This window comes from Colias croceus, chromosome 20 (assembly GCF_905220415.1).
Source record: "Colias croceus chromosome 20, ilColCroc2.1".
NCBI lineage: Eukaryota > Metazoa > Arthropoda > Insecta > Lepidoptera > Pieridae > Colias > Colias croceus.
In genome coordinates, this window is record NC_059556.1 from 5,441,193 (window position 1) to 5,464,515 (window position 23,323).

The 23,323-nt window shown below is 34.9% G+C and overlaps 2 protein-coding genes across 2 annotated transcripts in view; one reads left to right on the forward strand and one right to left on the reverse strand.

Moving 5' to 3' along the window:
- Positions 1-23,323, reverse strand: part of LOC123700808 — a 535,837-nt gene that overhangs the window by 146,919 nt on the left and 365,595 nt on the right. The gene's annotated exons all lie outside the window — the stretch shown is intronic.
- LOC123700783 (histone-lysine N-methyltransferase trithorax) lies at positions 1,402-23,232 on the forward strand. Its single transcript, XM_045648110.1, has 13 exons — positions 1,402-2,132; positions 4,677-5,883; positions 6,140-6,331; positions 6,417-6,730; positions 6,814-7,356; positions 7,435-7,608; positions 7,940-8,149; positions 8,970-9,131; positions 9,291-18,899; positions 19,023-19,246; positions 19,443-19,570; positions 20,324-20,514; positions 21,149-23,232. Exons 1-13 carry the CDS (start codon positions 1,950-1,952, stop codon positions 21,320-21,322), a joined length of 13,311 nt encoding a protein of 4,436 aa, XP_045504066.1. The 5' UTR covers positions 1,402-1,949; the 3' UTR covers positions 21,323-23,232.

Consider the following 23,323-nt stretch of genomic DNA (forward strand, 5'->3'; position numbering starts at 1 on the left):
ATGCGCGGCGCGTCTTCGGCAGTCTCGTTACTACAGTTTCACGCACGTACACCAGTGCAATCAGAGTGATGTAAATATTAAACTTACAAAAATATTTACTAGTGCATTACAGTTTTCCTAACAGAAACAACAAGGATAAGTGAAACGGAAGTCAAGTGTATAAGAAAGTTGTGAAGTTTAAGTGAGAAATAGTTTTGTTCACGAATTATTTGACTTCGATCGGAGTCGACTCTACTCGAGGACATGCCATCCGTTCTCAATGTATTTCAGGAAGCGTTTCAGCAAGGAACTTTTCGTTCTCATAACTCACGCTAGAGGTCAGTATTGAATTACAGAAAACAATAAGTTTGTTTGCGTAAATAATTTTGTAAATTCATAATATGTACAAATACTTATCAAAGGTTAATGTACCTACTATTGCTCTTCCCTTTTGCATCCCTTCTCCGCCCTTTACGCATGATCGACCGGTAGAGTTTAGGGGTTCGTTGTAAGTAGGGTGCGAGTTCTATAGGTGTTTCTAAGTACTTGTATACATATTACAAGCGGAATAGATTACGGATTTAGAATGTATGAATGTGAATATTTATTTAAAATATGTAGGTAGTAGGTACCTACTTAGGTACATATTCTTACGCATGTAGCGAAATCTTACTTACGTGTACGTTACATTAAAACTTAAAAGTACTTATGCATTTTAATTTATTATTATATACCTATACCCAGCTACGTAACTATCTACATTAAGACAATTTATTGAAATTAATATTGTTTTAAGTAGGTACATAATATGTATATACCTAGAAGTTATTCTCTTACTTTGCCGTACCTACATAATAATTAATAAACCAACCCAGTCCATAAATTGAATAATTCCAATACACTAACTCAATGTTCCAATATCAATTATTACTACACATAGGTACCTACCTAATATTATAATAAGTGTAATTCCACCTAATTTACTCTCAATATAATTGCTATCTAGGTACCTAGGTAGGTATGTTATTGACTATTGTACGAAAAAAAACATAGAAACATTAGTATCTACACAATCTATTTAGGTAACTTATAAACTAGATTGTTTTCCTAGCGATAAAATTAAAAATATACGATATTAGCAAAACCACAATAAAAACTAATTACATATAAATAATTATTACAGTATTGAATATAATAATTAATTCAATAGGTAGGTAGGAAAATATTAATAAACAGTAGCATTCACGCAATACCTACATAATTGAAAACATTATAATGTAGAGCTAATTAAATCTGTTGATAAACCAACCAAATGAAGTGTTAAAACCTAGAACGCGTCTATGCAGATAGGTAGGTACCATATAGAGCAAGACATAGCGAACGACATCGGACATGTTTGTTTTCATACCGGTCCGAATTAACGTCGCGATTGGTTCAAAATCCATAACTGGCCTCCGAGAGCCAGGTGTCGTTCACACCGCGGCCTCGCGCGCCTCGTCTCGTAACTCGTTAATCACTCGTGTTCGCTATTGTTATAGCGCGTCGTACAGCCATCTTTGTCAAATTACGGGCGATTCATTTCATTAATTTGGTTTGGTTTAACAAATGGAACAAAACATTGATAGTGTTACTGACGCGACGCGTAGAGGAATCAAGCTCATTATAACATTCTCTTTTGTTTTATCGCCGACAACGCTTTGTTGAATGGAAGCGTTACAACGTTTACGGCGTTAACGATCAGTCGACCATTAAAATGATGGATGATGTCGTCTTTTGCAAAAACTGTGTGAAGTGATCTATTTACTAAATAATGTAAACGGTGTTTTTGGTGTTTATGTTTGGGCGTTCGTGTGATCAAAACTGCGTCTTAATTGTCGTACACATTGCATAAATGACTGGAATGGCGTTGCGGAGCGCGCGGGCCGGAGCATGCGCGCCAGTTTCCTTGCTATCGCTGGGAACGCACTGAAATGTCCTTCGTTTATGTGCATATCAAAATGGGAAGGTCCAGGTTCCCAGGGAAACCACTCAAGTTTCATAATAGAAAGCGCATTAGTGTATTGTCGGGTACTGTTTACCACGAAAATGCTGCAAATGATAACCATGCAGCCAGCCGCAGTTCGGCAACCAATGACTTTTCTGGGGAGAAAGAGGTACAACGCATTTATCATTATTATCTTAATTTTTCCATAAAAATAGTGCCTATTGCTTTCAAATGAGTGAAAATATTGTTTACGTAATGACTCTATCGTAAATGTAGCGCCAATCACTATGTAACAATAAATGACGACCATATTTTGACATTCTCGTAACTACAATAGACTGAAAACGTGTATATTTGTACCAATACCATAATTGTAATAAAATAAAATTAGAGGGATTAAACTGCGACGAAACAAATGGATCCTTAAATATTAGTATTAGATATAACCTAACTTTCAAAATATAACTTGATAGAGATCAATATCTCATAAATTTATATACATCCATATGAATTTTGTATTTTTTCTTTATTATAAATGTATTTATAGTGAATTATAATAAATTTACTCAATCAAGTGTTTTATAGTATGTTATATGTACCTACATTTTGCTTGTTTCTTACTGTACGCTGCCTTACAATTTGTTCGGTTCTTTGACATTAAATTACCCACCTAAAATAAGAGTTCCTACTTATATATTTTGTTATTTTAGAAATTGATTACTTTATCCTTGCTATTTCAATGTCAAATTTAAATAAACATATATGACCTCAATAAAGTCTTGTTAAACATTCTTAATTGTACCTACTTTGTTGGTTTAGTGTAGATTTATTTCTTAAAGGTTATTTTTCATTCAACTAAAAATGTACCTAAGCAAAGTAGCAATAAAGTTGACCAAGAAAATCATACCATTAGTAAACATTGTTTATTATTTATTTGAGATCAGTATATTGTTTGTCGATAGATGACAGTTGACTCATCTCATACTTGGATCTAAAACTCAAAATGGATTAACTTTAAAGATTGGAAATGAACTTACTTAGTTCCATTTCTTTTTTACATTAATTTAATACATATAAAATATAAAATGTGGATTACCCATGTAACAACAAATTCAAGAGATGCAAGTTAATTACAGCAAAAAGCCCGAAGAAGATATATAGATAGAATAGAAGAGAAGATAGATAAATTATCTTGTTAAGAAAAGGATGTAATATCTTTGTGATTTTATTAATTAATAGCTTTCCGCTCACCGCTTCACCCGCTTTGTCTGAAACCTAATATATCATACATATATAAAAATTAAAAACCTTCCTCTTGAATCACTCTACCTATCTATTAAAAAAACCGCATCAAAATCTTTTGTGTAGTTTGAAAGATTTAAGCGTTCATAAGAACAGAGAAAGCGTCTTTGTTTTGTAGTGATTCCCTATGTTCAAAATATGTTCAAACTATGTCAAAATATGTTAACTGACTTGAGTTGAAAATGTGTCAAGAAGGTGTGAAAGCTTTTGTGATGCTATTATTTTATAATATTTATTTTCTATATTTATCCTGGTAAATATTATTAAATTCTATTAAGTTCCTGCAAAGAACTTGCACTGATCCCTAAGTTGGAGCATACTTAACAGTTAACATTATTAAAAAGCCATATTTCATTCCGGCTTTAAGTTATGTTCTATGTACGCTTTGGTATTATTACTGTAAGTACAAAAAATAATTCTGTTTCAATAAATAAATAAGTTATGCGTGGAAAACATACATTTACATTTGGCATACATTTTTAATAGCTGTGTAATAACTCAGGCCCCGGAACCACAGACACAATAGAAAATCTATTGTGTCTAATTCTAATAATCTATTAAACTAATTTTATTATAGAATTTGAACTTTTAAATGGATCCATCTTTGCCAAAAGAATCATTTGCCTATCCTCGCGTGCAGTATTTTTTCATGGTCGAGCTTTTCTAGGCACTTGATCGGAAGTACCATGCTCTTTTAAATAAACTATAGCATTGAATATCTTTTTATCGAACACTCTAAATGATTTGCAATTTTCCTGTAACTCCAGTTTTTGTCAAAATGTAAACTTAAAATTATTTTTCTTGTTGATGGGTCACAAATCTTACTTTTACCCATTTATACTGCAAAGCAAATTAATTTTCAGAAACTTTTAGATGGAATGTTTAAAAAACGGTGCAAATATTTGTAGAAGAAAAAAATATTGGCGGCATTTCAACAGGTTTTGACTTTGGAACACTCGAACCATGCTGTTTCTAATTTGTTGTCCAGACTGAAAATACTCGGAAATCAGACTTCACTTAAAGTTGTTTAATTTTATTAATTTAAGCTAACGTTTGAATAAAATTAAGCAATTTCTTATAAAACTAGATAAACAGGTGTTCTATTACATATGAAATAATACTTAATCTCTAATACGTTAATACATAAATGTTAAATGAATTTGATGACTACTTCATCGTGTTACGAGTTTCTAATTAAACGTCCACCACTGTATATTCTTATTTCTTTGTGTTTTGAGTCAGCAACAGATTTTTAGAAGGATTTAGTTCTTTACACCAATATTAATAAAATTTAAGTGGTATTTAATTTATCTGATCAAAATGTTTCTTTTTTGTAACAAATTAAAATACTTAATAAACTATTTATCATTTAAAAACACAGGTAACTTATAAATTACTATAATCATTTCAGGAAGAAGAAAAGAAGGAAAATAATAATGAAAAAGAAGCAAATTCAGAGAGCAGTGAAGATAAAGAGAGTGTAGTGAATGATAAACAAGAAAATCAAGAAAATAACAGTGATCCCTCTAAATCACCAGTGCGAACTAGATCACAAAATAAAATGGAACCTCAAAAGAGTGATAAAGTCAAACCAGTGAAGAAAACAGTGACATTTGGTACAGTTGAAAGTTGTGAGGACATATTCTTACCTCTGAAAAAAGTTCCCATAAAACACCATGCTCCACTTGTTTCCATCATTAAAAAGAAATCAGCACTTAAGCAAACAGAGCATTCTTTTAATAGTATTTTAAAACCAGCTAAATTAACTGACCTAAGCTCAAAATCGTCATCAGAATATCAAGAGGGCTACTTAAAGAAAAACCTAAATCCACTTTCAAAGGCAACAAATAAATTTTCTCAATTCAGTGAGAGCAGGTGTATGTCTCCTCCACCAAGGATTACTTCACCAATTGAAAAAGAAAGTATAGGTTCAGTTAAATTCTTGCCAGTTAGAAGCAGTCATTCTTCAAGAGTTATTAAACCTAATAAAAGATTTATAGATGGAGAAGAACAGACATCTGTATCAAGTAGCATCAGCTCTGGAAAAGTTCTAAAGAAACCAAAATTAAAGAGGCTAGTATTTAATAACTTGCATGATGATGAAGATTCAGCACCAGAGGAGGAGTCTGAGAAAAGTGACAATCGGGATAAGCAATCATTATCATCATGTAGCCTTTTTAAAGAAAAGACTAAAAATTCATTTTCGGGTCTGAATACAGGTTCTCGAAAAACACAGGATTTGTTTTCATATGAAAAAGAGTCTGATTTTCCCCAAGATGAAAATTCTAATATTGATGATAAATTAAAATCACCTGAACATAATAAGGAGGAAAGACCTGGTCACACTATGAGAAAACTTATGGACATATCTGATGCAAGTACGTCAAGTAATTCAAGTAGTGGATCAGAGTCAGAGGAGAGTTGGGATAGTGACAGCCCAAGAAATAGTGGTGATGAAGAAGAGAAACAACCACTAGTAAGCCCAGAGAAAGATAAATCATCTGCTTCCCAATTATTGAGTGGGAAAGTAATTATAAGAGAAGCAAGATTACAACTTGCCACAACACCACCAGCATCTGGGTTAGATGGGCCATTCTCAGCACTTACTGCACCTTCGTGTAAGTAATATTTATAATATTGATATTCTCAACACATTTTTAAAAGAAATAATTTAGAAATTAAAATAAAATTGGAATTTTTATGTAGGTAACATTTTATATCAGAAACAAAGTCTGTATAAAAGTCTGTATTAGTGAAAACTATTTCAAAATCTATTCAGTAATTTTTGTAATTTTTGAACATAGCCTGCACAATGGTGACATTTTTGATTTATAACTTTAGTTGTAATTATTTATCAATTTATTTATTTTTCAGCAAACAATCCACCAACTACTGTGACTTGTGGAGTGTGTGGGGCAGTACGATTTTATAAATTTGTCAAGCAAGCTAGAAAATTTGGTATATATTCATGCGAGTCATGTCGTAAATTTGTATCAAAATTACTTAAAAAGGACCGGATGGCATTACGAACTTCACCACTAGTCCTGCACTGTGTAAGAGGTGAAGGTAAGTACAAAAAAATAAAAAAAATCTCATCAAATTTTTTCATATTATTTTGAAACTTCACTCAAATTAACATTTTATTTTTTAGGCAATTGTCAAGTACCTCCCATAGTACGTTCACAGCAATGGAAATTGTTTAAATGCTCCAATAAGGCAAGATGTCCAGCATGCTGGCTGAAGCTATGTTTGAAAGCTTTCCAAGTACCATCAGATAAGAAAGCAATTTTAATGTCTATGCTACCATCATACATGAAACCTGGATCTAAATCCAATGTTCCTCTTGCACAATTGAAAATGGGATCTAGTGCTAATACAGGTCCAGTCTTTAGTGCATTAACTACAAATGAAACAGATAATAACATCTTCTCATTGAAAACATCAAAGAAAAATGAAGGATTTGAGGTATGGTTTTTATATCCTGATTTTTAAACAAGGTTGATTTATTTATAATTTAATTTTTTTTATAATTTTATGCTTTATTTCAGGAGGACAATTTGAAACCACAAAAAGAACGACACGGTGAAAAGGAGAAAGATCCTGATAGTAACAGAAAACGTCGTTTGGCTAAAATTAAAGTACGAAAGAAAGAGAAGAATGATGCCAAACAAATTGAGGATCCCAAGCGACAGAAGATGGAGCTAAAAGGACCCCGTGTTAAACATGTTTGTCGAAGTGCTTCCATTGTCTTGGGACAACCTATTGCCACATTCCCAACTCAAGAAGAAAAGGAGAAACCAGAAAAATCTGTGCAATCTGATGATGATGTTCCTATGACTATAATAGAAAAGGACAGAGTGACACCAGACTTATCAAGTTGTGAATCTGAAGATACAGAGAACAAATTGCAAATTGTTCCAGAGCCTCCATCAAAGGATAGTGACCAAGAAGTACAGATTGAACCTAAAAAGAGGAAGATTGAAGTTCCAGTTGTTGCAAAACCAGCGAAAATTGAATCTAGTGAAGATGAAACTATCCTTGATTTGGTTCCAAAGAAGTCAAGCTTAAAACCACTGACAAACATTACAAATGTATGTTACAATCAATTTAATCAACTGCATAAAACAAAAAATGAGAAAAAATTCTGATGATTATTTTAATAATTTCAGATACGTGGACGATCACAAAAATGCGGCCAGAATCGACCAGAGCTGATTTGTGTCGATTTTTGGGAGAGTTATGATCCTGATGAAGTATGCAATTCTGGTTTTGGGCTGATTGGCACAGCTCCCTTTACTGTGGCAAAGTTGTGCTTTTTGTGTGGAAGTGCAGGAAAGGAAAAGGTAAGTGATAAAAGAAAATAATAGTTTTTTTTTAAATATCTTCTTTCATTTTAAATAAAAAACATACATACTAAATATTATACCTACATACTTGAAAATAATTGTTATTAAAATATTATAATTACAATTATTTTTTTTCAAACAAGCAAGATAAAATAGCTATCAAATATCCAGATAAAACTAATAAAGTATGAACCTACTTTTATACTCACAATCTTTATAAATAGTATTTTACAGATCAATAATATCTTAACTATTCGAAATCTAAGTAAAAAATCCACGCTAAAGGTTAACTATTACCAATTTAAAATAATGATTGATTAATTTCCAGATGCTCGTGTGCTCGAGCTGCTGCGAGTGGTACCACAGCTGGTGCGCGGAGGACGCGGGCGGCGGCGACGGGTGGACGTGCGCGCGCTGCGTGTGGTGCGCCGCGTGCGCGCGCCCCGCGGCCCGCCTGCGCTGCCGCTCCTGCGCCAAGCACTACCACGCCGCGTGCTTGCCCGCTGCGCCGCCGGACCATCGCAGTGATTGGCCGCAGGTGACGATTTTATAATGCACTAGATTTTCGCCCGCGGCTTCGCCCGCGTTTGCAAAGGAAAACCCGCATAGTTCTCATTCCCGTGGGATTTCCGGGATAAAAACTATCCTATGTGCTAATCCAAGTTACCCTCTATATGTGTGTTAAATTTCATTGTAATCGGTTCAGTAGTTTTTACGTGAAAGAGTAACAAACATCCATACATCCATACAAACTTTCGCATTTATAATATTAAGTAGGATTAGATAAAATTGCATTTTGTAGTAATTCATGAGGAGGTTAATAGTTGAATAAAATAATGCGATTATTAGCTGCCATACGTGCGTGTACGGACTCACGGTTATAAGCAGGCTTTTTGGAAAGGAAATTTTTAATAAAATGCTAATGTAAACAGAAGTAAATAGGTTAATAAGAGAATTAGAAGTGGTGTAACTTACCCGAACTTACTTTATACTTGACTAGCTTTCCGCCTGCGGCTTCGCCCGCGTTTTCAAAGAAAAACCCGCATAGTTCCCGTTCCCGTGGGATTTCCGGGACAAAACCTAGCCTATGTTACTCGTGGATAATGTAGCTTTCGAATGGTGAAAGAATTTTTAAAATCGGTCCAGTAGTTTATGAGCCTATTCATTACAATCAATCAAACAAACAAACAAAGTTTTCCTCTTTATAATATTAGTGTAGATAATACTTTGGTATAAAAAAGAATTACTCATTGTATTCAGTCATAGATCAACAAAGATTATGTTCACCTTTTCAGAGTACATAACTTCAGTTAAAATTATACATTTATGATTAATATTAGATTACTTTTTATTTACAGATATGCAGTGCATGTTTGAAATGCAAGAGCTGTGACAGCAGTCGTGTCAATAAGTTTGTTGGGAGCCTCCCATTCTGCCGGCCTTGTTTCAAACTAAGACAGAAAGGAAACTACTGTCCCTTATGCCAAGCGTGTTACAGGGATAATGACTTTGATAGCAAGGTAATGCAATTTTCTGTAAAATATAATATTTTTTTGCTAATAACTAATACTAATTGAAGTAAATTAAAATCTTATCTTATCTTCTTATCTTATCTTATCTTATCTATTAAAATATAAAATTTTGATAAAATTATGTGAACAATATAAATATCATTACAGATGATGGAGTGTGGCTGGTGTGCAAGATGGGTACATGCAAGTTGTGAGGGTCTATCAGGGGAAGGATATCAACTACTATCTGCATTACCTCCCTCTATTGAATACATATGCTGTAAGTGCATGCCTCACGATCCTCCATGGCGGAAAATGCTTACTGAACATCTCAAAACAAGACTATTACACCTTCTAAAGCTTCTTGCGAAGAATAAGAAAGCCTGCGCTCTATTGAAACTTACGCCTCACAAGAATACACCCGTCCCAAATAAACCTTACAGACTTACATCACCACAAGCTATAAGAAAGCTCCACTTTGATACTGGAGATGAAACAATGAAAAATACTTCAGAAACTAAGGTTTATAGAAACACCGCAAAGGGTCGACGGAATAATAACAATACCCAAAATAAGTCTGATGAAGCAAATTCTACGCAAACATGGCAATGCCCATCTTTACTAAAAGATGTTGAGATGGAAAAAGAGGACATTCCACATACATCTCATAAAGTGGTCAACTTACAAGAACCCTTAATGCAAAATAAAGAAATATGTTTTTCTACCGGTCTTTATAGTACCAAAACAGATTTTAACACACCATGTGTTGAAGTCCACGAAAATAATATACCACAAAAAGAAGAAAAAATAACTGCAATAGCACCTGTACTGCACGATAATAAATATGAACCAATCTCTGATGACGACGAGCCTATTAGTCGGTTTCCACAAGCTCGAAGTGAACAGGATCTAAGTCCTGCAATGATAAGACAACCAAATCAAGATGAAGTAATGGAAGATTTAAGCCGATTTATTTCTCCATCATTATTGGATATTAAAAAACGAGTCAACAGTGATGAATACATTTCATTAAAAGATTTCAATCATGATATGAAGGAAGTGATAGAGAGAACTGCAAGTGTTGATTTGACATCTATTTATAAAGACTTATTTTCGGAAACATTCCCATGGTTTGATTGTGAGAATAATTGCTTACAACCTAATTTGGAAGTTGAAGGAGAGCAAGACGATACAGAATCTCTTAAAGATCATGAGATGTCTGATACTAAAGGCTTTAAAACAACTGTTCACTCTGTTGAAAGGCCACTCGATCAGATGGTTCCGAAATTGGAAGCCGAAAGACAGAAAGAAGAAGAAGATCTATTGGAATTTTATCCAGTAGCAGACTCACGGATATGTATTCTTTGTAAATCCAGTAGTGACGGGTTGCCATCTATGGAAGGCCGCCTATTATACTGTGGGCAAAATGACTGGATCCACGCCAATTGCGCGTTATGGTCTGCAGAAGTGTTTGAAGAAATTGATGGGTCACTCCAAAATGTCCATTCTGCAATTTCACGAGGAAAGATGATTAAATGCGCTGCTTGTGAATTGAAAGGAGCTAGTGTTGGTTGTTGCGCAAAAAATTGCAGTGAAACTTATCATTATGCATGCGCTAGAAAAGCTAATTGCGCATTTATGGACGATAAACGAGTATTTTGTCCAACTCACGGAAAAGACGTACCAAAAAAGAGTTTACAAAAAGATGCTGATTTTGAATTAACAAGACCAGTTTATGTAGAACTTGACAAGAAAAAGAAGAGATACAGTGAAATTTGTAAAGTACAATTTTTAATGGGATCATTATGTGTGAATAGCCTTGGAAAAATTGTACCCTCCGTCTCAGATTTTGAGGAATTCTTAATGCCTGTGGATTTCTCTTGCACTCGACTATTTTGGTCTTGTAAGAAACCTACTAAAATTGTACGATATACAATTAAGACTAAACTTATATTAGCAGAACCATTACCAGGATTTGACTTTGGAGTTAATATAACAGTTGATCACACTATGGATGTGCAAGTTGTTGAACGTGTGATAGCTGAAATAGGCGCATGGCATCAGAGCTTAGAAACAGGTTCAAGTAAGTCGGTTCTAATGCGAAAAAATGACCGATCGCCGATTAAATTCGGAAATGCGGTAACACTAGAAGATTTGGCGGTTAAACAAGTTGTTGAGTACCTACTTGATAATGTCTGTAAACAGGAACAACAAGATGAAGAAGAGCCCCAGAATACAGCTGATCTTTTACCTCCTGAAGTGAAAGATGCTATTTTTGAGGACCTCAATCACGACCTGTTAGATGGTATATCAATGCAAGATATATTTCCCAAACTAATGTCTTATGAAGATCTTGTAGCTATGGACTTAAAGAGTGAATTCTATGGAGCAATGAATCAATCTGATGACAAGTCGGATACGCGATCTACGGATTTCCTTGATGAATTACTCAATGCACGCCTAGAATCAGGAAGTAAAGAGTTGAAAAGAAGTAAATCTGAAATGCTGTTACAAAACCATAGTCTTAAATCGTTGACTACGGGCCGTGGACAACAGAGATCGTCCAGCCTGACATGGAATAATAAGTTTGACACTAGCTTGCTATCATCTACTATTAAACGTTGTAAGATGGGAAAATCTTCTACTGTGACAGGGAAAATGAGCCCAGTACAGAGAATGCTCTTACCAGAACCCACTCTTGACACAATTAAAGAAACTGACAGAACCAATTGTGATAAAAAACCTAAACGTGATCCAGGAAGTACAAGTGATTTATGTCCTGAAGTACCACATACATCAGGTATTAACTATCGTACTACATCTCCAAAACAAAAGGAAGAAACTAGCAATGAGAAACCTGATAAAAACGAAGGATATTATACCGATGTGATAGATTTCTATACAAAGATACAGTGTAGTCCAATTTCACAATTAGATGGAGCTGCAGATTGGTCTGGTTCAGAAAGTAATTGTAGTTCGCGACCTGGCAGCCCCCAAGACGATTTTACACCAATCCAACAACTAGATGGAGCCGAAGATCATCTCGGTGACCATACTCCTAAAACAAATCAATTTTTGTACAGAGCTTCAGGGTCTGAAAGCACATATACAGTTACAATTGCTGGAAATTCAATCAGTGGGCAACCAGAATTGGTAATGCGTCCGTTAGACGACAATTCTGCATCATCTGGTCAAATGGAGCAGTTGGTTAGGTGTGACAGATGTCAATGTACTTATAGAAATAAAGAATCGTATGACAGACACATTCCATCCTGCGATATGATGTCGACGAGTGAGAGCGAAAGTGAAAATCCAAAATCTCCAGAAAATCGAACATTAACAACTTTGCAGAATGCTTTCCAGAATGCATTTGCACAACCTATGATCATCCACGCAGGAGTTGTAAGTGGGAGCGAAAATACTGTAAAAGCAGAATCAATTTCTACAAGAAGAACATCAATAAACACGAGACAAATAACGATTAACGGTACGATTGTTGAAACTCCCTCCCCAGGGCCTAGTAACGAGATGACAATGACTATAACAGAGCAAATGAAATCTGGGACTGTTATATTTGATCAAAGCAAAACAACAAATGTACAGGTTTCTTCTAATCAACAAGTTCTTTCATCACCACAAATTGTTGTAACACCTCAAATGTTATTACCAAAAACAAGTTCTGCAGGGGGACAAAAATTAATGGCACCCCAGATTATAACTCAGCCTGGCCTCTTACCCTATAATATCTGTGTCAAACCTGGAAGTGGAAATACAAATATTCAACAAATTCAAAGTGGGGCTGACATGACTCATTTATTTACAGGGTCTGGTGGTATTCAAGTAATAGCTTCGAATTCAAATCAAGTGCTAACAATTCCGAATCAGACGATGATCCAAGGAAAAAGTCAGATAACTAATTTTCCAAACATGGCAAGTGCTTCATCTATAGCATTGCCTGTAAATTCTATTCAGAGTATGCCAAATACATCTATAATACAAAATATTCAACCAATGATAAGGCCACAGCTTCAGGGCAATCCTACAATTGTTGTACCAGCAATGACTACGCAACGTCTGTCTTCGCCAAACTCTCAAAATAAACAACAGATACTACTATCTGGAAATTCACAGAAATCACCCAAGAAGCAACCTGCACCTGTACAACCCAAACCAATTTATCAAGCTGCAAATAGAGGGCGTGGAAGAACAATGCCTAAACCCGCCAATACAATTAAAAGACAGACTAAATTAGAAAAAACAATTACAACTATCAACCAATCGCCTCTGGGCCCAGGAAACACTGTTATTCAATTGCAAACAAATAGTCAAACTGGGCAACCATCGATTATAGTGCAACCTATGGCAAATCAAAATATAATGTCATATGTTGAAGCATTATCACAGCAACAAAATCAAAACATGCAATATATAGCAACCATTGCTCCCCAAGGTGATTTTAAAACAGGTGCAACGCAATTTATTTCTCAAGGTGGGCTTATGCCACAAACATTCCAAATACAACAGACAGAATCAGGTGGGCTTGTTGCTGTTCCAAGTGGCGGCATTCCTGTACTTCTACCTCAAGGAAATGTTGTACTTCCTCAAACACTACAGCAGGGAGCTACTATTCTACCGCAAGGCGCAATACAAACCCAAGGAATTCTATCACAGGGTCCTAATGGCCCAACAATTTTGCCACAAGCAATTCACACCCAGAATGGAACAACTATCATTCCTCAGGGGACAATTCAGGGATTAACACAAGGAAATTTAACTTCTCAAACTGCAACACTTCTACCCAATAATACTTTACAAACAGCCGGAGCAACTGTCGTGCCGCAAAGTGGAATTGGAAATGGTCAAACAACAATTATTCCAAATGCATTGCAATCTCAAGGGAATACTATAATTTCACCAGCTACTGGAACAACTATTTTACCACAGGGCACCCTTTTACCTCAATTTTGCAATGATCAAGTAATTTTAGGGTCCACAAACACATTAGAAATGGTAACTGATCCATCCGGCTGTATGTATTTGACCACCCAGCCTGTGTACTATGGATTGGAAACAATTGTACAAAACACAGTAATGTCATCACAACAGTTCGTATCAACTGCAATGCAGGGTGTGCTTGCTCAAAATAGTAGCTTTTCTGCAACTACAACACAAGTTTTCCAAGCAAGTAAAATAGAACCAATAGTGGAAGTTCCAACCGGATATGTTGTTGTTAATAGTGTTGGTGATAGTGTTGCTACTCAAGTTGCTTCGTCGGCACCTAACGTTGTCACAGCTCAGACAGTGCAATCATCACCTCAAGTGCTGAAGAATGTAAAGACGTCGGTTCCCAATTTGACATTACAACCGCTCCCTGATAAGCAAACACATAATCGTCAAACACCAAAAGTTGTGCAAATGGGTCCAGCACAAATGACTTTAGGATCTCAATCCGTTGCTAATCTGATAAGTGGAAAGCATACGCTTAACCCAATAACATCGCAAGTCCATAACATGACTTTAGCAAACAATGCCCACAATATTCAGAAAACTATTATTTCGAAACATAATAATGTTTCAATGTCTCCAAATGTGACACTTGTATCATCTACAGGACAACCAGTAATGGCAATATCTCAATCAATGCCTAATTCAGTATCTGTTCCGTTTTCAATGCAATCAATACCTTTATCGCAGCCTATAGTATCGAGTTCAATTTCATCAAATAAGAATAATTCTATGAAGATAGAAAATTCACATGTAATCGAAATTAGTGGAAACTTGAATGAAAATTCTAATTGCAACAGCATGCCCACAATAAGTGTCACCCAAAGTACTAAGTCACCAACGCCATGGAGGCAAATGAATCCTCCAACCAGTATTAATATGGGAGATAATAAAATCGAGATTCATAACATAGGGCTAAAATCTAGTGTGGCTTCTATGGCGACTAGCATGAATAATACGGTAACTGGACGTCAAATTTCTCACATGGATTTAGACAAAGCAAACCAGAATTGCTTGCTATCGATTAATAATTCTAATTCGGGATCTAGTTCGTTACATCCACATCAATTTGATGTGAATACACATAATAATCATCATTCATCTGCAAACTCCTCTAATAATATGATCCAAATATCTTCAGGAAATATTTATTCACCTGCGTGCTCTTTATCGAATAACTTTGATGCGGATACGACTTTAAAATTAAGTAAAATAAATGCGCTTTCTAAAACAGAAGGAGGCCATATGAACTTTTCGCAAGAAATAATGGCAGCGCATTCGCAACAGCATATCCAAAATGAGAAAACATTCCAAAATATGGGGAATAACGACAAGCATAATGCAGATAATATGCTTGGTTCAATGAGTATTCATAAAATGAGTAGTTGCCAAGTTGCGAATAATATGAATAATTCATCTTCACCTTCAATAAGTATCATTCCCCACAATACAATACGGCCCCAAATGCAAAACAATCAAAATTCAATAACCATCACAAACAATCAAAATCAAATGTGCGCTATTTCAAGTGGTTCTAGTCATGGTCAAATGCAAATTATGAACTCGGTTAATACATCAATGCAAAACGTTAATATGTCATGTCAGGAACTAACAAACAACAGAGTTAGCGTTTCTGCCCCAAATGACAATAATTTGCAACAAAGTAATCAACAACTCGACATGAACTCTTCCATGAATAGTTCAACTATGACGCATGGCAGTATGCAAATAATTTCGCATGACAATTCTCAGATTCCTCAAGGAAATCAGATCCATATTATGAATGGACAAATTCAGCATAATCGTCAAGCAGAAAATAGTCATCTCCAACAGCAACAATTAAATTCCGTATCAAACAATCGATCGTATCACGACAACATGCTTAACAATCAGACAAATCAACACCAATCAAATTTAATTTCTAATCGCAGTACTCCAGATAACAGTAACATGATGAACCAAAACATAAATATGCATGGTTTGTCCAATACCCACAATATGAATCGCTCCGATATTAATAATATGGGTCATATGCATATGAATCAATCTTTGAATAATATTAATAATATGCAAAATAATAGAATGATGATAGATAATATGCAACAACATTCAATAAATAATATGAACAACCTGAATCACCAAATTCATTCCAACCGATCGATGGAGTCTTTACATAATCACCAAATGCATTCAATGCAACAGCAAATGAATCATCATGTTAATAATAGTGGCAGGTCACAGATGGAAAGCAATATGCACATAAATCAACAAATGTCAATGCAGCAAAACAGGCAAATGGAGAATATAATGCATCACCATCAGCATCAAATGCCCAACGTTATGCAAATTCAAAATAACCGCTCACATATGGACAATGGTTTAATGGATATGCATCAACATGTTTCAAATCAAATGCATAGTCGACAGCAAATTGATAACAATATGCATATGCACCATATGCAAGGCAATAATTCAAACATGAATCACAGTAATCAAATGGATAATACGAACTCTATGCCGCCAATGCACAATATTAGACATGAAAACAATTCTATGGTCATGCAAAACCACAATTCTTTGAATCAAATTCAAAGTAATAGATCTTCTTTGGAACACTCGAATTTAATGCAACATCAAATGAATAATATGAATTCAGTGAACAATATGAACATGCATAGCAATATAAACAGTTCGATGCAAATAAATAATGCAAGCCATCAACAAATGAATAATTCCATAATGCATATGCCAAACATACCGGATATAAAGAATGAAATACAAAATGCTTGCGGCGGTACTTGTTCGAACAACACTTCCCAGTTTTCAACTAACCAATCGTTTGAATTATGTACGAATATGAACCCAAATAATAATCTGAACTTGAACAATACCGGAAATATGATGCATAATTTAGGAATAAATAATACCAATATGTCTAATAACATGATGATGAACAATGTGAACAATACATCCATTTATGGTAATAATAGTCAAAGCAACTTATCCGCACATGATATGCTGATGAGTTGTAACACTTCTTCAGATCACAACAATCTGATGTCAGGCAATACAAATCACATGATGATGAATAATTCAACTTCACTGAACAATACCAACCAGAATCAAATATTGGGAAATCAAGTTTCTAGTAACACACAGATGAATATTAATAGTTGCATGAATTCCAGCAATGCAACACAGAGTTCACTTTCAAATATAGAGAATCAAATTAATAATCGAAACAATATGACCATCAATGAATCACCTAAATTTAATACTGAAAATATGAGAGGTAAAAATATAATGACTTCATCCAATAATAACATGACAATTACAAACCTTCCGAATAATGATTGTAGCAAAGTTAATATTGTTGGAGGAAATGATAAACAAAACCATACTATATCTGTAAGCAATCAAATGAATTTCATGCAGATGAATCCTCCAAATGCCAATAGAGTTATTAATTTACCTGAGAGGAATAGAATAAATAATTCTAATTTAGACGGAGCTTTATCTCAAGTACCTCAACAGCACAACATCCGTGTGGTCACTAATAATACCAATAGTAATGTGTCTGGTATCACGCCAGATCCATTAACATTCCAGCAGAAGACTGAATCTAGCAGTACAATGATAAATGTTCCGTTCCAGGCAATACCAAATAGTGCTCCTATGAATATCAACGTGAATTCTAGTAATAACACTGTAAATATAACTGTCCAAAACAATCTAGTGGATCCAAAAATAGCATCTAAAGCTGCCGATCTCAACTTCCCGCTTCCTTCCACCACCAATTTATTACAAAATCAAAATAGCACAAACAACATGATTTGCATTCCTGTGCAGAATAGCACAATAAATTTGCCCACTCAGAATAGTACCAGTATTACATTGCCAAAAGCACCACCAACACAGCAATCTGGCATTCCGACTAATGTTGTCAATCCAATGTCAATGAGACCTATGAATAGGGTTTTACCTTTACATAGAGATGGACAAAGTAAACTTAAATCTGTTGGAGTAAAAACACCTTCAGTTCCAAAGCAAAGACCAGTCAGTCATGATATGCCGGATTTAAACGTGAAAGATGAGACTATCGACAGTGACTTAGAAAAAGCTATTGAAGAGTCGAAGAGAATGATGGAACTTGAAAAGGCTAAAAGAGAAAAGGAAGAAAGAGATGCAGCAAGAACTCTACGTTTATCAAGTGAGATTCCTCAAGCGAATACAAGTGCAGCATCATCAGACGCATCAGCTGGAAGGGCTTCTGAAAGATCTGAATCAATTCCAAAAATGACTTCATTACCCAGTTTAGATGCAATCGAACCCGAACCACCGAAAGTGCTGATTGAAAAAGACGTAAATAAAGCGCCAGCATTACCTGCAAAAGTAACAGCAAATGCAACTAATAAGATCATGAAGCGACCATTAAGCGACAAAAGGTCAGAATCTGAGGCAGCCATTACTAAGAAGCAAAACAAAATACAGAAAAATCAAGAAAATAAACCTGCATTGCCGAAACAAGCTCCAGAGCCACCAAAGGATGATGGGCCAAAATTGATATATGAAGTGACATCGGAGGATGGATTTAACTACAGTTCGTCGTCTTTATCTGATTTGTGGTCCAAAGTTATAGAAGCAGTTCAGAATGCTAGAAAAGATTCTGGACTCCCACTTATGCAGTATAATCTTCCATCAACTTTATCTGGCGCACATTTACTTGGACTGAACAATAATGCTTTGAGATATCTAATCGAACAACTGCCTGGAGTGAGTATATTTTTTATGTTTATTGCATAAAATGGTTTTTTTTTTAATTTTGATAAAAATTTGATTAAATCTACTATTGCTTTCTAATAATATTCTAAAGTCTAAACGTATATTTACCTTTAGGCGAATCGCTGCACCAAATACAAGATACGACAGGGACGCCCTCTGAATAGCTGGGATAACGACTTGGATCTCAGCGAAGGGTTCAAAGAGAGTCCTTGGGGAAGTGCTCGCACGGGACCGGTGGCGAGGAAACAGAACCACGACATGTTTAGTTGGATGGCGTCGCCGTTTAGAGAAGAGCCGCCTCCCTTTGGTGGACAAGAGGGAGAAAGCTCTATTTCCAGGTATTGTAGACAGTGTATATATTTTGTTTTAGTGAACTTTGTTTATAACGTATTTAATTTTAGTAAAGGTGTTTTGCAATAGTGTTTGCATTTATTATAATTTCGATTGTAAATTATATAATAAAATTACTTTTTCATTAATCCAATTTTTATAAATATTATTATATTTGGAGTTGTAAAAATCGTTTGTCCTCAGGCGTTTGGCGACATTACCTCCAGCGATGAGATTTAGACAACTAAAAGAGACCTCAAAAGCTTCAGTGGGCGTGTATAGATCACACATACATGGACGTGGTCTATTCTGCAAACGTGACATTGAAGAAGGTTCGTTGTTTTACTTTCCTCTGTTGGATCAATAGATTCTCGAAAATTATTTATAATATTCATCCTCAATCATTTTATTATAATACGTGTTTCCGTTGATCTTAATCAATCATCAAACATAACCATAGTTCAAAAAATGATACTGTTCGAGCTAGATGGTGCTTTATTTAACACAATTACCATCACCTGTATGTTTGTATGTAACAAACTCGATTTTAATCCACTTTAAACGAATAGTTCTAATTACAACTTTGTACACTTACCAAAGTACACTTACGGTGACAATTAAATAATTTTATGAGTGTAAAGCGTTTTTTTTTTAAGTGAAACTTCTTTATCGGAGTTGGTAAAAAATTTAGTGTAACTTTTTTTTCGTTACGCGTGACATTTTTCCGTTACGCGCCATCTTTTTCTTATCCCTACCACGCGTGATTCGACGTATTTCTGTAAAGATGCATACAGTGAAATTTTTTTTAAAGTGAAACTTTTATTACAGCGTCTCAAACTTTTTGGTCTGTGTAGCGCATGTCGCGTGACGCACGATACGTACGATAATTTTTAGTTAAATGTCTATAGTGTGAAAAAAAGTTTCACTTTTACCGTGGTTTCATAAAACCACACAACATTTTTTTTAAATAAGCTCATAAAGAAGTTACGTTAAGTTGCGTGTGTACACTAGTACACGCACACATTTTTCATTATTAAATTATATTTATTTAAGATATTTTTAATAACAAAACGTATTTTTTTCAGGCGACATGGTGATAGAGTATGCGGGCGAAGTGATCCGCGCGGTGCTGGCGGACCAGCGCGAGAAGCGGTACGAGGCGACGAGCGGCCGGCGCGGCGTCGGCGGCTGCTACATGTTCCGCATCGACGACAACCTCGTCGTCGACGCCACGCTCAAGGGCAACGCGGCGCGGTTCATCAACCACTCGTGTGATGTGAGTATTATCAGGAGGGTTTCACTCCGAAGTTTAGGTATGTTTCGCGCCGTTGCCGACTGAATTGTCAGTCGAGCGCGGGTTGCGCTACTCGCCGCCCGCGCGCTCACAGCGTTGGTCACGTGACGTGTGTTCGTGTACTATGATATATCGGCGGCGAGTACCAACCCTGAGCTTTTATAGCTATACAACTAGTTATTATTTATGCCTAAAGCTGTCTTTTGTTAGGGAGTGTAACTTCTGTACGTAATTATATATTCTGTTGTATTATATGTAGCGCGTTTTTTGTCCGGGGATTTATTTAATTTTTATAAGGATTGTCAGCAGGTTGTCAGAAGCTTCGAAATTCAAGCTTCTGGTCTCATCTCCCTGACCACTAATTGCGTGATGTTAGTAGTCCTTTTAGCTAGAGGATAATCAGTTCATTTATTTTATTTTATTCCTATGGTCAACGATTTTCAAACATCTTGTTCTAAAGATTCATATCGGCATCCAGTGCATGTATCGCGATATACATACGTAATTTGCATTGAAAACATAATTTTAATACGTATAATCGTGATATAACTAGTATAAAGAAGAGAAATATACAAAACAGTAGTTCATGAGATTAATTATAATGTCTTTATTATAGCCAAACTGTTACTCTCGCGTCGTTGACATCCACGGCCACAAACATATTCTGATCTTCGCTCTGCGGCGCATCACCGTCGGCGAAGAATTAACCTACGATTACAAGTTCCCCTTCGAAGAAATCAAGATACCGTGCACATGTGGAGCTAAGAAATGTCGCAAGTACCTCAACTAATTACCAACATGTTGATTATCTGTGCTTTCTATTTTGTGTCAATTACGACAAAAGACTATTTCTATCAGAGACAATCTGCACCAAGTATGGGCGGAGAATTAAAAAGCTGCTAACGGCAACTAAACTAGTATCACACGTTTGAACATCGACTTAATTAGGAAATTCTTATAGATTAGTCTACTTAATTGTATTTCATTGCATTGCGATTAAGATACATATTTCAACTTAATTTTCCCATAGCATAATTTTATGGAAGTACATTACTGATTTAGACGATAACATTTTTGATAATTTTGATGAAAGAGTTATTTTTATGGTATGGATAAAGATCTCGTTACAAGGTTATCCTTCCCGAAGGAACGTATGTACGGGATGAAATGCTGGGTCGAGCACAAATTTGCGTGTAGATAGTATATATAAGACAATAAGTCCAAATCACATATCGCGATGGTCCCACCTCATATTGACATAATATTCTGTGCCAGTGGAGATTGGACACGTTTACATGAATCTTGTTATGATCTCTTTATTGAATCTGCCCAGTGTTTAAAATTGTTGGATTGTATATTTTATTGGTTTTTAACTAAAATATATTTCGTATTTTGTGATAAGTTTACGATATTTTTGTAAATATTTTTATGTTGTATCATTTTGTAAGATCGGTAACGGTTCGCGAACGGCTTAAGTGCCCGCACTTAACATTGTTGTGATATGCGTCAAGCCCGAGCCGGGTGTAAAAAGCGTTAGTGCATAGTGTATATTATATTTGTTCCTCATTTGTTCTTATTTCTTCACTTGTGATCAGTTAGGTCTCGACTAATACAGGCGTATCTTGTGTACATACTATGTAGATGACGAATAGCTATAATTACCAGTACATTCGAACGAAGGGTAGTAAGTTACAAGTACAATGTTACTTTTTAGTAATTTTTAATAAGTATTGTATAGAGAAAGTGTAAATAAGAGGAATTATTTGTCATAATAACTTGGTTAAGCGACAAATCGTTTTATTGTAGTCATAGCGGTAGGATGTACTTTATATAATTTTATGTATTGTATATAATATAAGTTATTCGGTGTGTGGGTTCGACGAGGTTGTTATTGGAAGTGAAGAGTTGTTGTACGATCCCCGTAAAGCGGCACGTTTTAACGTGACAATGCACATTTGTTAGCTTTAATACTTTCAGCACAGCTTGGGTTTAAACGAAGTTTTATTTGATTCGTGTACGTTTTATTTTTTTTTATTTTTTAATGGTGTGTTTCCAACGTAAAGCGAAATCAGTCCGAAAGTAGAAATAAGCATCACATTATCATCACATTTTTAAAATACCAGTTGAATTTGCTTTTAATGTTCAATGTTCATAGTGGAGATGCAGGCGTTACAAGGATATAATTTATAGCTGCTGCACTCAAAAAGCAGTATTAACGTAATGTATTTTAAAGTCAATAGATCAGATTTAAATAGATTTTAGTAGTTTTAAATTAAAATTTGTACACCTACTTGCACTAAAGATAATAATAGGATATTTGATTCCTTGTGAAATTTCGTAATTCTTTTTTTTTCAAAATATTTTTTTTGTGCTGTGCTACGTTGACGATAAAATTAAATCTTGATAAGAGTAAATAGTCATTGTTTTAAATTTTTATACAATTCGCTCTGAAAAATATATATTTCATTTATAGTAGCAATTAACGTTTGAATTTTTATTGATTCAAATATCCTATTAACGTATTCAATAATAACCAAAAATAATGTTTTAATTCAACACTTACTACATTTATTAAATTTATGTTAAATTAAAGTTAGCGATGTTGGCCGTTTTAAGTAAAAAAAAAAAAAATATATTTTTCATTAGGCCTATGTTAGATGTAAAGCTTACAAAGTAGTTATAAGTGTTGAAATAATAACATTGTTATAGGTCTACCAGAATCTGATGGCATATTTATATTTAAGAAATAAAAGATTTTTATGTGGCAACTTATTTGACAACTATCAAATTG

Coding starts and splice junctions, on each gene's coding strand:
- LOC123700783 (XM_045648110.1), top strand. CDS start 1,950: ATGTCCTTCGTTTATGTGCATATCAAAATGGGAAGGTCCAGGTTCCCA. Junction 6,731..6,813: donor AGAAAAATGAAGGATTTGAG/GTATGGTTTTTA, acceptor GCTTTATTTCAG/GAGGACAATTTGAAACCACA. Junction 18,900..19,022: donor TAATCGAACAACTGCCTGGA/GTGAGTATATTT, acceptor ATTTACCTTTAG/GCGAATCGCTGCACCAAATA.